This window comes from Priapulus caudatus, unplaced genomic scaffold (assembly GCF_000485595.1).
Source record: "Priapulus caudatus unplaced genomic scaffold, Priapulus_caudatus-5.0.1 Scaffold2832, whole genome shotgun sequence".
NCBI lineage: Eukaryota > Metazoa > Priapulida > Priapulimorpha > Priapulimorphida > Priapulidae > Priapulus > Priapulus caudatus.
Genome location: NW_014579893.1, coordinates 1 through 17,341, shown reverse-complemented (window position 1 = coordinate 17,341; position 17,341 = coordinate 1). Strand labels below are relative to the sequence as shown.

General features: G+C 47.0%; 2 protein-coding genes across 2 annotated transcripts; both read left to right on the top strand.

The window, feature by feature from the left end:
• The first annotated feature begins 269 nt into the window (after positions 1-269).
• LOC106819106 lies at positions 270-2,438 on the top strand. Its single transcript, XM_014823767.1, has 6 exons — positions 270-299; positions 489-604; positions 846-959; positions 1,335-1,532; positions 2,128-2,219; positions 2,308-2,438. Exons 1-6 carry the CDS (start codon positions 270-272, stop codon positions 2,436-2,438), a joined length of 681 nt encoding a protein of 226 aa, XP_014679253.1.
• A 28-nt stretch (positions 2,439-2,466) lies between these two features.
• LOC106819105 (serine/threonine-protein kinase 36-like) lies at positions 2,467-14,629 on the top strand. Its single transcript, XM_014823766.1, has 13 exons — positions 2,467-2,601; positions 3,563-3,769; positions 4,088-4,291; positions 4,545-4,727; positions 5,210-5,320; positions 5,726-5,824; positions 8,075-8,346; positions 8,685-8,801; positions 8,930-9,083; positions 9,317-9,461; positions 10,028-10,165; positions 12,000-12,130; positions 14,588-14,629. The coding sequence occupies exons 1-13, from the start codon at positions 2,467-2,469 to the stop codon at positions 14,627-14,629; spliced, it is 1,938 nt and encodes a 645-aa protein (XP_014679252.1).
• Positions 14,630-17,341: the final 2,712 nt, after the last annotated feature.

Sequence of the window (17,341 nt, the reverse complement as noted above, 5' to 3'; positions counted from 1 at the left end):
ATGGGTGTGTAAAGTAATAGGTAGAGCGATCTGTCACTTGTTGTATTGAATCAAACAGCGCATGGTAGGGATAAGGTGACAAGAGGTAGAGAAGGTGACATTTCTCATCTAAAATAAAAGCTGTGTATATCTAAGTTATCCTACACCCCGTGTGCGCGTGTGACGCAGGCACACTGAGGTGACACTATCTGATATGTTGTTTTTTTGATTAGAAATGAACGTTAAATTATTTAAATAAAAACATATATTATCATGTATCTATGAGTAACATGTGTCATGCAGTCATGTCAAATTCTACAGTAGTATAGACAAAAATCGTCTTCTCGAGTGCGGCTTTTTCTATTACTATTGGACTAGGAACTTGTTCTTATTGTAGTTTGTAGCGACTATTTCAGCTATGTGCCTGTATGATCAGGCGATTATCTCATGCAATAAACTTTATTTGAATTTGAATTTGATATGTGCTGCATGACTGTGTCTGTTTACAGGGGTCGTGCAGCGACCACGACTGGGAATCCTGGGTAGAATCAATAGACAGCATCTCACACACCTACCGTCCATCCATGGCAGACGAACTTCTAACGAACGCTGAGTTCATCGTGCGGTGAGTGACTCTCACCTTCATTCCATCGATCGTACGATGTGAAGCAAGGTTTTCACGTTTTCCTCACCGACGTGTTATTAACTTTTCGATATACTTGAGCGGTGATCTTTTGAGAAAGCTCACATCAACATCCAGTGTCTCGTTTGACACAAATTGTTCGTTCCCATTTGATTTTGATCGATCGATTGTACGTCAGTGTAAATTGCTATTTGATTGATCGATTGCATTTCGATTTTACTAGCTACAAGACAAGGATGTCTATATCGGCTAACCAGGCCTGCGTTGGCATCGCTAGAGGTTGCTCCACGTTTCACCAACTACTGGAAGTTACGTCACGCCTGATCAGCCAAACAAGGTACGTGTACATTTATATATATATATATGTATGTATATGTATATGTATATATATATATGTGTAATATATATATATTTAAATATTATATATATATATGTATATTTCTGAGCTAGCTTTGATTTATATGTGATTGTTGCTAGTTCGTGTTATTAACCGTGGAAGGAGATCAATGGATTTATATATATATATACATACATCATACATGTACATACATACACTGTACATACAGGTTCAGATTCACATAGGGTATATAATTATTGTCGATTGCACATACAAAGTGTGACTTTGACAGCATCACTGACCTGTAATTCTTGTGGTTTATGACCTGCTAGGCAGCTAGGGTTTAGTAACGCTTCTCTAATTATTTGTCTACAGATGTGCAGACCGGCTTGTTGGGTTTTTGAAGACGAACAAGGTGTTACCTAAGATGGTGAGCATCGTAGAGGCTGTGCTCAGCAGTAAGGATGCCATGGAGCAGCCGTGGGTTCACCGACTGCTCAGCCATCTGCTGGAGGTTATTAGAGCTATAGTGAAGTGTGAACCGTGCTGCAATGATAAGGAGTTTACAGCCAGGTAATCTGGTATATATAATAATGTAGAATATATATGTACATATATATATATATATATAGACAGAGAGAGAGAGAGAGAGAGAGAGAGAAGAGAGAGAGAGCAGATGAGAGACGAGAGCGAGCAGCCAGAGAGCAGAGCAGCGCCCCAGCAGATTAGAGAGAAAAGAGAGCAGCAGCCATGAGCCAGCAGCCCAGAGAGAAGAGACAGAGTACGAGCAGAGAGAGCAGAGCAGCATTTTTTTAGCAGCAGCCAGAGATGAGAGCCAGAGCATGAGTCCAGCAGCGCAGCCCCCTGAGCAGCCGCAAATGGCAAGCAGCCCGACGACAGCGTCATTGAGCTCGCAGAGCGACGAGAGCTCGAGGAGCGCAGAGATAGCGACGCCAGCAGCAGCAGGAGAGAGAGAGAATGAATCAGTACGCCTGGCTTCTATTCTCATGTGTATTATATGTACATCCTCTTTAAGTTGTATCATGTCCATGTAATGATAAACCAAATATATGTTTGTTATCGTATATGTTATTGTTTAGTATTAATAATTCTCGCCTGCGCGTCTGGAATCGCTCAATCTTTAGGATTCTGTGTATTCGGCCTAGCCCATGTTGCAGCCCAGTTCAGAGTGTTGTCACCTCGTCCCTGCCCTGCTATCATTGTGTGAAGACACCAGACCACAGCTGGACAGCAAACCAAATGATGCGCCCGCACGCCATTAACAGCCTGGCACAGGCAAGAACCAAGCCATGGCCCCGACACGTCTCACAGCTGGACAGCAAACCAAAGATGGCCGACGCGTCACAGCTGGACAGCAAACCAAAGATGGCCGACGTGTCACAGCTGGACAGCAAACCAAAGATGCCGCCGACGCCCGCTGCACAAGCTGGACAGCAAACAAAGATGGCCTGCACGTGACCGACAGCCAGCGCACAGCAAAACAAAGATGAACGCCGCACGGTCACACGCTGGACAGCAAACAAAGATGCGCCCCGACGTGTCACAGCCTGAAACAGCCAAGCCTATAGTCGCCCAGCTAGATCTCTTTACTCTTCACACAAATGCTCTCCACATGACCCATGTAAATATTGTTCGTTTATAATCTACGTGAATGTTCCTGGTGCTTGCTGATGCCAGCTTACGTCCAGCCCGCTCGCCCCCAGCCATCATCGGATGCTTCCATCATCAGCTAAACTAGCGATGGCCGCGGCGCCCGGCCGCCGCCCGGCCCGCCCCCCGCGCCGCGCGGGGCCGCGCCCGCGCCCGGCCCCGCGGCCGCACGGCGGCGCCCCCGCCGGGCCCGGCTGCCCATCGACCGACTTATATCAACTAACATCACGCAACTGATTCTACGCTGCTATCTCTGTATCAACATTCCCTTGATGACACATCCCCGCACGTTTCCTACTGTTTGTTCTTGTTTTTTTAATTTATATTGGTGTTTTTTTATTGGTGTTTTATTTTATTGTTTTATTATTTATTATTTATATTATATTTTTATGTCTTAATGTTGACGAAGGAGCCACTGTAAATAATTATCATGGGTAACGACAAATATAGCGATTACTATACGAAATACCAGGCGTGCCCGAAATTAATGCCCGAGTCCGTCGTCCGGTCAAATACGCCCTGAATTTACTGTCGGACTTCCCTGATTTGACATTACTTGCACGCGAGCTCCGTGCCTGACGCCCTGAAAATTCTGCTGAAACTTAGCTTGCTGCCAGAGCCTACGGCCCTCCTTATTATTCCACGCCCGAAATTACGCGATATTTTTTCAGGCTTGTGTCAAAGAAAATTATGGCAGACGGTGCCAACCACATATGCCATCTTCAAAATAAGAACATGCAGTTATTTGCTTAATATCTTGAGTTTTGAACTTTCAGAGGACCAGGAGAGACGGGACATGCCCGCCCCGACTACCCTCATTTTGCAACGCCGACTCTCCCTCTTTTTGAGCGCCAGGGAGTCCGTCGGACTCCCTTGTTCAAAAGTTAATTTCTACCCGTGTATACGATGCGATGTGATGGTTGTCTTGTCAGGATGTGGCACGGCTGATCGCGGGCAGCCGCGACAACAACGACTTCCTGGCTTCCTTACTCAATGGGGAAAATTCCTCCCTCATCCCAGCGTTGCTCGGCTCCCTGCTGCGTGAGGACGAGGCCGGGGCCGCCGCAGCGGGGGAAGCCCTGACGGCGTTGGTGGCGCCCCCTCTACACGGCGACGCCAGTATTGCCAGAGCCAAGCAGGCAAGTAGGAATGTGTAACATTTTTCTGTTAATATATACTAAAGGATATATATATATATATAATAAAGAAGTTTACAGGATACATTATTCACGGTACTCCGTCATTAATTTGCATCGTACTGTGTGTTGTTTGAACGTGGATGTGTAGCTAAAGAAGCTGCCGAAGGTTAAATGCATGTTTTCGGCCTTAATTACGCTTTGAATAATTTACTCTGGGTTATTTTATGTTTTTGTGTGTTTTCCTGTTGAATGTATTTGCTGTGATATAATGAGCTGAATTCGTTGTTAATAGTTACTTTATGTTTTCGTCCACATAAGCTGGCCGTATCCCTGGCCAGCCAGCTGATGGGACCCCACCAGGAGGCGCTGTTCGCTTGTCTTTCCTCGCGGCTCGCCAATACGAAGACGGCGGGAAGCGTGCTGAGACTTCTGCAGTGCTGCTGTGAGGGGGAGCCACGTGCCTTCAGCGTGCTACTGCAGCGGCCAATGATCTACCGCCAGCTGTACAACTGTCTCCTGAGTGTGAGTGTGACACGACATGTTACCAGACCTGCCAACCCTTACGATTTTTTCGTATTCCTCAAGAATTCCATGATGTTTCTACGAATGTACGATCAAACNCGACTTTATCATGCTGATCCGTGAGAGAAGCACGTTAAGAGAGCGGGGTGTAAAAGTTTGAAGCGCGTTGCTAGATCCGGAGCATCGCCCGTCATCAGTCCAGTGACGTGCGAGGTTTCAGCGTCAGCGTTCACCGTGGCTCCATCTGTTGCAGGAGGAAAGCAACGATGCGATTCTCCTCTTCGTCTCTCTCCTAGATGGAGAGGCGGGGAGTCTTCCTGACGGAGAGATGGGAGCAGAGCTGCTGGAAGAAGCTGAAGCCATTCTGCATCGTGGTGATGATGCGGCTGATCGCGGCACAGGAGGAGGAGGGGAGGGATGCTCAGCATCCCTCATCGTGCGTAAACTTATCCCCCCGCCCGCCGATTATTTATAACCCTCCTGGTGGTGATTAGTATTGGCATCGTTACTATTAATTATACTAATTATGTTTATTTTCGTCTAGACGTGAGCGGCAGATGTCAAATTATAAGGCTCGATTAATTTTAAATGTTTGTTAAAACACTATGAATGTGAACAAAGTAAATTTAATAGATGTGGATTAATTTCATTTTGAATTCATTTTAATCATTATGTGAAGCGTGGATATATTTCATCGTCGTCTGGTATTAGGGTAATTAATGTTAAAATTGTAATTATTAGCTCATCTGACGTAGTGAGGTGCAGCTTGTAGAATCGCGTGATTGTCCGTGCGTCTAAACAAGAATAAAGAAGACTTATGTATAAGACGTCTTGCTATGCACAAATGAATTTATCAGCAGAACACCACACACCAGATGAGCCCTGTCACACTGCGGCACTTGTTTATGTCTGTTATAGTTTTCTGCTGCCTGCTTGCTGAGTGAACTGTACAGATTAGGTGTTCGCAGTGAGCTGGGGTTGCAGGAGGTGGCCGTGAGCCTTACCAAGGCATTCCCATCATTCACGAGCGTGAGTAACATCAACTGATGCAGCGGTCACGCGACAGATAGGCCTGTCTGTGGTCCGGTATGGCACCAGCCAGTCTTTATGCACCAGTATAATTTTTATTACACCATGACTCCCTCAGTTGCTGAATTGTGTTACATCAGAATCTGCTTTAGTTAGAGCTTTTGTACATGATTTTAAAATTTTATCATGCAGTAGCTCCATTTGTTGTTGGATTTTATTTTTATATTTTTTAGATCTGATTTTGCTCTATCCAGAGTTCTTGCACGATTTTGCCTTTTCCTGTTTAACATCGGTATAGCATACGATCTGGTCGTATCGGTCATTTTTCGCTTGCTTTTTGTATCATTTGCTCATTTTCGTCATGGTTTTACGTCACATACGTACGTGCGTGTCTTGTGCTTTCAGGTGGTGGCAGAGTTCAGGCTCTCTAGCATGCGTTGGTTGCCATGCGGACGTGGCATACTGGATGGAGTCATCATGACACTACAGCACATCGTTGCTCAGGTAACGTACTCAGCAACTGTCTCATCTACACGTAACATGAGTCACACCTAGTTCTACTAACATACTCAGCAACTGTTCTACTAGTTACTAGTTACTAGTCTAGTACTAGATATTCTTTAACACTAGTTAAAAGAAGAGTAGTGTGCAGAGATCCATCTTCCCCTCTTTATGAATCATAGAAGAGTAGTGTGGCAGAGATCCATCTTCCCCTCTTGAATACATAGAAGAGTAGTGTGCAGAGATCCATCTTCCACTCGTTTATGAATCATAGAACGAGTAGTGGGGAGATCGCATCTCCCCCTCTTACTGAATCATAGAAAAGTAGTGTGCAGAGATCCTCTTCCCGCTCTTTACGAATCATAGAAGAGTAGTGTGCAGAGATCCATCTTCCCGCTTAACTGCATGCAATATGAAGAGTAGTGTGGGCAGAGATCTCATCTTCCCCTCTTTATGAATCATAGAAGAGTATGTTGCAGAGATCATCTTCCCTCTTTATGAATCATAGACAGAGTAGTGTGGCAGGCGATCCATTCTCCCTCTTGATTGCATCATAGAAGAGTAGTGATGGCAGAGATCCATCTTCCCTCTTTATGAATCATGAAGAGTAGTGTGGGGCGAGATCCATCATTCCCCTCTTTAGAATCATAGAAGAGTAGTGTGCTAAGATCGCCTTTCCCTCCTTTATGAATTCATAGAAGAGTAGTGATGCAGAGATCCCATCTTCCCCTCTTTATGAATCATAGAAGAGTAGTAATGGCAGAGATCGCATCTTCCCTCTTATCGAATATAAGAGTATAGTATGCAGAGATCCATCTGCCCTCTTTATGAATCATAGAAGAGTAGTGTGAAGAGATCCATCTTCCCTCTGCTTACAGATCATAGAAGAGTAGTTGCCAGAGATCCATTCTTCCCCTCTTTATGAATCATCGAAGAGTAGTGTGGCAGAGATCATCTTCCCCTCTTTTATAATCATAGAAGAGTAGTGTGCAGAGATCCATCTTCCCCTCTTTATGAATCATAGAAGAGTAGTGTGCAGAGATCCATCTTCCCCTCTTTATGAATCATAGAAGAGTAGTGTGCAGAGATCCATCTTCCCTCTTTATGAATCATAGAAGAGTAGTGTGGCAGAGATCCGTCTTCCTCCTCTTATGAATCATAGAAGAGTAGTGTGCACGAGAATCCATCTTCCCCTCTTTATGAATCATAAGAAGAGTATTGCAGAGATCCCATCTTCTCTCCCTCTTTATGATCATGAGAGATAGTGTGCAGAGAGTCATCTTCCCCTCTGTTATGAAATCAAGAAGAGTAGGTATTGCAGAGATCCATCTTCCCTCTTTATGAATCATAGACAGAGCTAGTTGTGCAGAGATTCCATCTTCCCCTCTTTAATATCATGAGAAGGAGATAGCTTGACAGAGATCCATCCTATCCCGCTCTTTTGAATCATAGAAGAGGTAGTGTTGCAGAGATCGCATCTATCCCGCTCTTTATAATCACTAGAAAGTAGCTGTGCAGAGAGATCCATCTTCCCTCTTTATGAATCATAGAAGAGTAGTGTGCAGGAGATCCATCTTCCCTCGTTATGAATCTATAGAAGAGTAGGTGTGCAGAGATCCATCTTCCCTCTTTATGAATCATAGACGACGTAGTGTGCAGAGATCCATCTTCCTCTCTTTATGAATCATAGAAGAGTAGGTTGCAGATGATCCATCTCCCCTCTTTATGATGATAGAAGAGTAGGTGTGCAGAGATCCATCCTTCCCTCTTTACTGAATCAATAGAAGGAGTAGTGTGCAGAGATCCATCTTCCTCTCTTCATGAATCTAGAGAATAGTGTGCAGAGATCGCATGCTTCCCCTCTTTATGATCTCATAGAAGAGTAGTGGTGCAAGATCCACTCTTCCTCTCTGTTATGGAATAAGAAGGAGTAGGTGTGCAGAGAGCATCTTCCCCTCTTTATGAATCATAGAAGAGATAGTATGCAGAGATCCATCTTCCCCTCTTTATGAATCATAGAGAGTAGTGTGGCAGAATCTCCATCTTCGCTCTCTTTATGAATCAAGAAGAGTAGTGTGGCAGAGATCCATCTTCCTCTCTTTTACGAATCATAGAAGAGTAGGTGGGCAGAGATCCATCTTCCCCTCTTTATGAATCATAGAAGAGTAGTGTGCAGAGATCCATCTTCCCCTCTTTATGAATCATAGAAGAGTAGTGTGCAGAGATCCATCTTCCGTTCTTTATGAATGACAGGAGCGGTGCGGTGGTGGAAGCAAGCTTCTGGCTTCACAGCTGTGGGAGTTGCTATGGCGATGCATCAGCTCAACGATATGTCACGCCGACCGCATCGACACCTGGCTCGCCGTGTCACCACGCCCCCTGGTGGCGCTGCTGCGGCTCACCACTGCCACCTACACCGCGGCGCCGTTCGCGCTGTCGCTCGCAATGGGAAGGATAGATGGCGCTGTGATGGTGGCGATCGCGACGATGGTGACGGAGGAGTTTTTGGAAAGCTTTGATTTGAGGTAAACCTCAGAACAGCAACGTCTTGGTATGTTTGCTCGTTATTATGTAGATGATGTAGATACACATCCAATCCTGTATTAGCGGACACCTCTCTAGAACGTTCACCTGTCTATAAAGGACATATTATTGGCAGTTATACAGTGAAACCACCTCTATAGAAGGGACACCTGTATTTAACGGTCACTTTTGAGGTTTTCCTTGCGTCATCTTTATGTGATGTACAGGTTTGACTGTAGTTTGAGGTATTGCGAGTTACAAGTATTTGATTATTAGTTGGAAGTATATTAGTTTAAGTTATTTAGTTAGTATTGAGTTATTCCGCATGCCGTTTTTACAGGTGCGCTGAAGTCGAGTGTGGGGACCTGACGTGTGAGTTGATAGATGGCGCCACTCGCCTTCTCTGCTTCCCCTTTGGCGTCGACACAAATGACTCAACGCTCACGAGTCTCTGCGTGTGAGTCCTCGCATGTTCACTTGTTTCTTCAGCATTTCACTGTAACATCGGTCATTATTGTCTTGTTGTTTTTAGCATTGCGTTGGATGTTTGCACGGTTCGTCATGTTGCTTTCTCTCTCTGTCTAGCTGCTACCAGTATCACAATGTGTGCGGAAAACTATTGAACATCTGCAGCAAACATGCGACCAACGTCGGCTTGATATTCAAACTCATCTGCCGCCTGGTGGCAGAAGACGGCGAATTTGCTAATCAGTTTGCTTCAGCCATGAACAACAGCAAGGTGTGTATTACAGGCCATGCGTCGCTCAAATAATACATAATTGCTACGATTATGTGTACAAAATATTAATTAATAATGCTTACGTAATATAAACGTACGAGTAATAATCACTAGACGATTATTTAGTTAATTGCTCGTTATTAAAGTTATTTTAGCAGTCGGTGGCTTCAGTGATTCTTCATCGGTTATATATAATTTTGTGTATTATCGAGATATTCGCTTATGGATTTCAGACAAAGGAGTTGGTGCGTCGGTTGGTGGGGGAGCCACCGTCCACGTCTGTTCTCTCAGACGTGCTGGGAGTTCTGAGTCAACTGGCCAGAGCGTCTCCCATTCATCTACCTCTCATAGCTGAGGTGATGTCAGCGGACAATGCAGGTCAGTATATTTACAGTCTAGGAAATAGCTACCTGAAAGAGAATATATATATTAGTGGAGCGCAGGTATGTGTAAATATTAAGAAGAATTGTGGGTTTAACAGTTTAACATCATACACGCCAAATTTGTTGCTTTTACCACGAAACCCACAATTCATTCACATATCTGCCCCATTATATATATATAGTCTGTCTTGGAAATGAGTTTGAAAACCCAGCCAGTCCTGCTTTTGAAAACTAATTTCTATATAGTAGGTCTCACGGGAGAGATAGTGATCCGCTAGATGGCGCATTATTAGTGTGTTGTGGATATAGAAATCAGTTAACCCTAACCCTAATCCTAATCCTAACCCTAACCCTAATTCTAAAATAAAATAAAATTAGCCAAAAATCATAAAAATAAATAAGAGACAAAATTAGCCAATCAGAGCCGTCAGAGCGGATCACTATCTCTCCCTTGTGCAAAATTTATTTCTATAGTGCTATAGTATAATCCATCTAAATTATGTCGACACCATCTAGACACCCGACTGTGATTATGTTGCCGTGGCGACTACGTGTCTGCAGGTCGCTGGGTCGTGGTGCTGCGTCACCATGACAACGAGGTCAGGGCCAGAGCGTGCAGTCTGCTAGGCAACATGATGAAACATTGCGACCGTGTCTATGCCATGCTGATCAACAGGTATGTCTCAGTGATGGTGACAGGTGCGTGTCAGTGATGGTGACAGGTGTGTGTCAGTGATGGTGACAGGTGCGTGTCAGTGATGGTGACAGGTTCGTGTCAGTGATGGTGACAGGTGTGTGACAGGTGCGTGTCAGTGATGGTGACAGGTGCGTGTCAGTGATGGTGACAGGTACGTCTCAGTGATGGTGACAGGTGCTCATCGGGTCTATGTCCACCAGGGGTACTGCCGAATGTCGGGTACCGGTCGGTATCCGGAAGTCCTGGTCATATTTGATATGGTTGGTTAGCGATTAGGGTTAGGGGTGCGCGTAGGCGACTCCTAGACTCGTTAGTGGGTAGGCGAGGTACGGTCTGCATATCTATATGTACAGCGGTACGGTTTCGGTATACGGGACCGTCCCAGAGTACGTTCCGGCAGGTACCGGGGGCACGACCTTTCAGCGACAGTAACACGTACAGCCGCGCTTGCAGCACCGTGTGTTGGACGGATAAGTTATGTGATGCGTTTACTTCGGCGTGACATGAGGGATGACTGAGATCGGGTGTATCGTTACCAGTGCTGCCTGTTGCTCAATCTCCAAGGCTGGGACGCGCGCCAGGGTGGTGCCGACGACGCCCGCACCTGCACCCGATGCTCGCTGGCCGGGGGTAGAGACGTGACTGTGAGGTTGCTGCTGCTGTGCTGTGTGCTGCGGCGGGTGCTGCTGCTGCGGGCAAGGAGGACCTCGCGCGCCCCAAGTGCCACCATCTCCTGCGGGACACAAAGTGAAACCATGCAATATGGCCGATTACATCGAAATTACGCGCACATACGTTACAGCCTCACGATTGTTTAAACATGTACACGCACGTTAGATCACACGTTTAGCTTTGCGACATTGCTTTAAATTGTCATGAGTCTATACTCGGCGTCTTTAAACTGAAATGTTTGCACACCCCAAAACACATCCTTTGCGCTGTGGGTGTTTTGATGTCACACATGGTGCAGAGTACGCAGTATCTTTTTAGAATAACTTGGTTTTAATTACTTCCACACTGTGCGTGCATACGACGCGACACACACGTTGTTCTCAACGCGACATCTGGTGGTCATATATCATACCCTGCACACGAATACGTGTGGTTGGTATTCAATTGAACAGTATTGTCAGTGTAGGTTTGAAAGCTAATGGAAGTTATATATCGTTAATGTTATCTAATGGTCTATAGAATATGCAAGAGTAGTAATACACTGGTTATTATCTACTTTGATTAAATACTTGAGTCGAAACTAGTGACAGAGACGTACTCAATTATACAGCCCTAAAGACAGGCACACACACACCAGACCATGCTTACCTTGCTCAGACACACGCACGCACGCACGCACGCAGCACGCACACACACAGACATTGCTTACTTGCTCGCACACGCACGCACGCACGCATGCACGCGCCGCACGGAGGCACGCACGCACAACCCAGGGCATGCTTCCTTGCTCGAGCAGCACGCACGCACGACGGCGCCACACCGCCCACACACACCACCGGCATTGTTACGTGGTCGTGTGTCGTGGGCGGTGAGCTGTCAGTTGGTGAGGACAGCCGCCTGCATGCGCCTACTGAGTGTCGCCTGCACGCGCACGGGACAGTAGCCCCCACAGTGCAGCATCGACTCGTACATCACGGTGGTGTTGCACGCAGTTACACAGGCCCCTGCAAGCGATCAACGCGTCCCAGTGTTACCACACACGCCTGCATACGGCATCCGCATCAGTGTTACAACACGCCGACCGTGCAACGATCACCGGCATTGTTCAGTGTAACCACACGCCCTGCAACGATCATATCAACGCAGTCATGTGTTAGCACACAGCCCCTGCAACCGATCAACTGCACGTCCACGTGTCAACAAGCCCTGCAAGATCAACGCAGTCGTTGTTCCGACACGCCCTTGTTGCCACGATTCAACCGCAGTCGTACAACATCGCCGCACGATCAACGCAGGTCAGTGTTAACACACGCCCCATGCAAGATCAACCGCACCATCTCAGTTACACGTCGCCCCCATTGCAACGATCAACCGCGTCAGTGTTATAACCAACCATGCCAACGATCCCGCGAAGTCAGTGTTACAACACGCCGCCTGCAGATCTCAACCGCAGTCGTCTGTTAACAACACACGGCCCCTGCGTAACGTCAACGCAGTCAGTGTTACACACGCCCTCTGCACGATAACCCGTCAGTGTTACACCACGCACTCCCATTGAGCCGATCAACCGCAGTCGTGGTTAAACACCGCCCTGCACTTCCGCAGTCAGTGTTAACAGCCGCACGCCTGCACGAGGTCAACCGCACGAGGTTCAACAGTGTTACACGCGCCGTGCCACTCAACCGCAGTCAGTGTCACACACGCCCTGCAACGATCACCGCATCAGTGGTTACACACTACGCTCCCTGACGATCAACCGACAGTCGTCGTCCACGCACCCTGACGATCACGCATTCAGTCGTACCACAAACCCCGTGCAACGCATCAACGCGTCATCTAGTACCCCCAAGCAGTGTTACACACCGCCCTGCAACGATGCAACGCCAGGTCAGTGTTACCAGTCTGCACATGATCACAGCAGTCAGTGTTACACACGCCACTGCAACGATCAACCGCCAGTCAGTGGTACCACACCCCTGGAACGATCACGCATGTCGGTGTACACCACACCTGCAACGATTCAACCGCAATCCAGTGCGGCGGGGGTACACATTGCCCTGCAATGACTACCGCAGTTCAGCTGTTACACACACGCCCCTGCACGTGTCCCAACAGCAAGCAGTGTTCCCGCACACCCGCGTGCTGCAACGACAACGCAGTCGTTGTTCACACACACCCTTGCAACGTCAACCGCAGTCTGTGTTACACACACGCCCTGCAAGATTCACCGCAGTCATGTTCGACAACCCTGCACAACGATCACCGCAGTGTGTTAACACACGCCTGCCAGCGATCAACGCCGTCGTGTTTCACGCCCTGCAACGATCAACTGCAGTCCAGTGTTACACACACGCCCAGCCAACGTCAACCGCCGTTCAGGGTTACACAACCACCGTGCACGATCACGATCAGTGTTACACACACGCCCTGCAACGATCAACGCGTCAGTGTTACACACACGCCCTGCAGACGATTCAACCGCAGTCAGTGTTCACACACGCCCCCTGCAACGATCACCGCGTCGTGTTACACGAAGCGCCGTGCAACGATCGAACGCAGTTCAGTGTTCACACACACCCCTGCAACGATCACGCAGTCAGTGTTACACACGCCCCTGCAACGATCAACGCAGTCCAGTGTTACACAAACCCCTGCAGCGAGCACACAGGTCAGTGTCACACACCCCGGACGATCAAAACAGTCAGTGTTAACACACGCGCTTCTGCCGATCAACCGCAGTCGTGTTACCCACACGCCCCTGAACGATCACCGCAGTCAGTGTTAACCACGCGCCCCGGCACGAGATCAACCGCAGTCAGTTGTTACACACACACCCCTGCACCGATCAACCGCAGTCGTGTTACACTCACACCCTGACCGATCAACGCAGTCAGTGATACACGCCCGGAACGATCACCGCGTTCAGTGTTACAAACACACCCTTGCAACGATCACCGCAGTCAGTGTTACACACCCCGTGTAACGATCAACCGCAGTCGTGTTACACACACCCTGGCAACGATCAACCGCAGTCAGTGTTACACAACGGCTCCTTGCAACGGATCAACGAGATATGTTGGTTCGTATATTGATGTTGTCCCTTGGTGTTACTGCAGCGTTGAGACGCGTTTTTGCGAGTACAGGTCGGTGGTAGAGCTGTGAGGGCCACACAGATGGCGCCAGCAGTCCGTACAGCGCATGCTGTGGCAGAGGCTTGCGACGGCACGCGAGCGTTCTTCTCACGCTGGGGTCCCTGCTCGCGTAGACCGGCGCGAGATTCTCCAAGCATGCTCGGGCCGTATTCATGAAACGACTCACGGTGTGACATTAAACTGGTGATGGATCGGAGCAGATGGTCTATTATATCACATTGCATTGCTGTAGACTTATATTATTGCAGTGCTGTATGTGCATTATATTACTTGCTTGCTGTATGTTGATTTGAGATTACATTGGCATTGCTGGTATGTTGATTTATTACCTTGCATTGCTGTATGTGATAGATTACATTGCGTTGCTGTATGTTGCATTTAGATTACAGTGCATTGCTGTATGTTGATTTATTACATTGCATTGCTGTATGTTGCTTATGTTACCATTGCATTGCGAATATGTTGCATTTGATTGACATGGCTTGCTGGTATTGTTGCAATTATATTACATGCATTGCTGTATGTTGCATTAGATTACTTGATTGCTTTGTATATCGATTATTTCATGTATTCGTGTATTGCACTGTTATTGCTTTGCAGGACAGAGATGAGGTTGTCGTTAACTTCTTCCTCATAGAGTGATGTCATCTCACTGTACCTATCCTCCTGTTCATCATCACTGTACTACCTCACTGACACGCCCTTGTAACCATCACTGAATGCACCTGTACGATCTGCACACACCTGTCACATCACTGTCACACCACTGTCACCCTCACTGCAAGACTGGTCACATCACTGACACGACCTGTCACATCACTGACAGCACTGTCACCATCACTGTCCAAAACTTGTGTTTTTTTCTCCATCACTGACACGCACCTGTTCACGACATCACTGACACGACTGTCCCATACTGTACGCACCTGTCACATCTGTCCAACCTGGTCACCATCACTGTCCCGACCTGTCCCATCATTTGACCGCTGTCACCAGACTGGACACGCACTGTCACCATCACTGTCTTACACAGCGTTACATTCACGTTCCCTTCCAACAGAAACGATGAACCCATGAAATCGATTTTTTTTCACCAAAGCGGCCCCGCTGATGCTAATTCCAAAATATTACTACCTATATTCGTCCTACTCAGACCGCAACGAGAGAACGTCTTCTGTCCGATGTAAATCACCCCAATCAATACACATAACAACAATCACATACAATAAGAGTCAGTATGAAGTCGTAGGAAAAAGTAACGTAAAGTCTCACCATATAAATCATAATCACCATTTGGCAATGACATTTGATTCCGGCATGCATTATCTCCAATCTCTCCTGCGTAGTTTTATGGCTGTAACGTAGTGGCAAACGATGTACCAGACGCTTACGAAAACGTGTATACTGTTATTCTCTAATCCCGGGCAACGGGGCATGCACAAGGAGTAATAAACGGCATGATGGGGTATTCACTTCATACGGCACGAAATCATTCATTATCATCCATCATACTGATACATTAGACAGCAAATTACGCAAAACTGATTTCTTATTTTTCGATGAAATGTTTTGAGCTATAATAAACTTCTGATTTGAAAATGTCGACTGTTCCGCGGTCCTACTATCCAGTGGAAACGTACCGGGTCAACTGGTTAGCACAAATTCAAGAAACGATACATTTCTAACCAAAGTTTACAACAAAGATTTTCCACGACCAAAAAATTTAGAAGCATATATCATGAGAATATCCACGCCTTATAAACACAAGCATAAACATACATATTACGTACATAATGTTGTTAATTAAGCGTGTGAACAATTAACTGTGTCGGTTCCTTATTCAAGTTTTAATCCCGCTCGGCCAAGATGTTACCTCGACATAATAACATCACCCTTGAACTAAACAAGTTGGGATAAAAAACGTTATGGTGGCATGTTGCATGGGGTTACAGGAAACCTTCGATATTAACGTTTATAACTAAGTTTTTCCTTTAATATGAAGAAGCCGACACGATTGATTCAATACCTTTTTAATATTTCGTCCCGTCTCTCTTGCGTCTTGTGGTCGTCGTGACTGGATCCTCTCGTCTTCGTTGAAATGGTATTGTCTGTTCTCGTCATTCGCTCTCCGTTGATAAGACGTTGCATGACGACGCGGCCGTCAGCACAGTCCTTCTCCCGATCTCCAGGCGATTCGTCGCCATGTCATCGTCGTCGGCGGCTAGGCAGTATGCATGGCTCCATCTCATACGACGCACTCGCTCTTCCGCCTTCCTCTCTCGTCTCCGTGCCGTCTCGCTGTTTCGTTGCTGGCCCGTATCGAGATAGTGTTTTCGGTATATCTCTCCTCTCTATTCGGAAACTATCTCTTTTCGTCATTCGTCCTCTCTCGTCTTCCGTCATATTCTCTGCTTTCGTTGCCTGGCCGCGTTCGATATGAGTAACGTGGTTATGTCCACAGAAGGATACCAGATTTTGGACTGTCGACGGCCACCAAATGTAACGACGGAATTAAGGTTCATGCCTGAATGACTGTAGAAACGATCCAAACTTGATGGTGGTACTGTATACTTTTAATAATGATAACTGTGTACGCCCATCTATCGGCATGCACAACAGACAAGCCGCGCACAGCGCGGAGCGCGTGGCTACTTGTGACAACCCAGAATCCCCTCTCTTTACATCCCTTCTCTATATTCCCCCAAACGCCTACACCACATGCCCCCACATGCTACCCGTTCTGTCCAGTTTCAACCGTTTCCGTCATTTTCACAGATCACCCTAGAACTGCCTAACATAACAGTCTGCTTATCCCAGTACTGCAATCAGCCGCGATCTGGTTGGCGAGGATGTCTAGCGGGACTATTAGCTAAACAAACTACCAGTCTATCTCCATCGACTAATCAATTGAACATGTGTTAAACACGCGTTAACCTGTCACTCACTGCACGGCACGTGTCCCATCACTGTCACGCACCTGTCACCATCATGACACGCACCTGTCACCATCATGAAAGTACCTGGCTCACCATCACTGAAAACCTGTCACACCTGACACGCCACTGTCACATCATGCATGCACTGTCACCATCACTGTCAACACCGGTTCACCATCACTGACCACGGCACTGTAACCGTAATGTCACACACCTGTTCACATCATGACACGCACTGTCACCATGCACTGACAGACTGTCACCTCACTAGTCACGCACTGCACCATTCCTGTCACCACCTGTTCACCTCACTGTCACGCGCTGTCACCCTCCTGACGCAGTGTCACTCATGGACCGCACCTGTAACCATACTGACACGACCTGTCCATCCTTGTCACACTGTCACCATACTGACAAG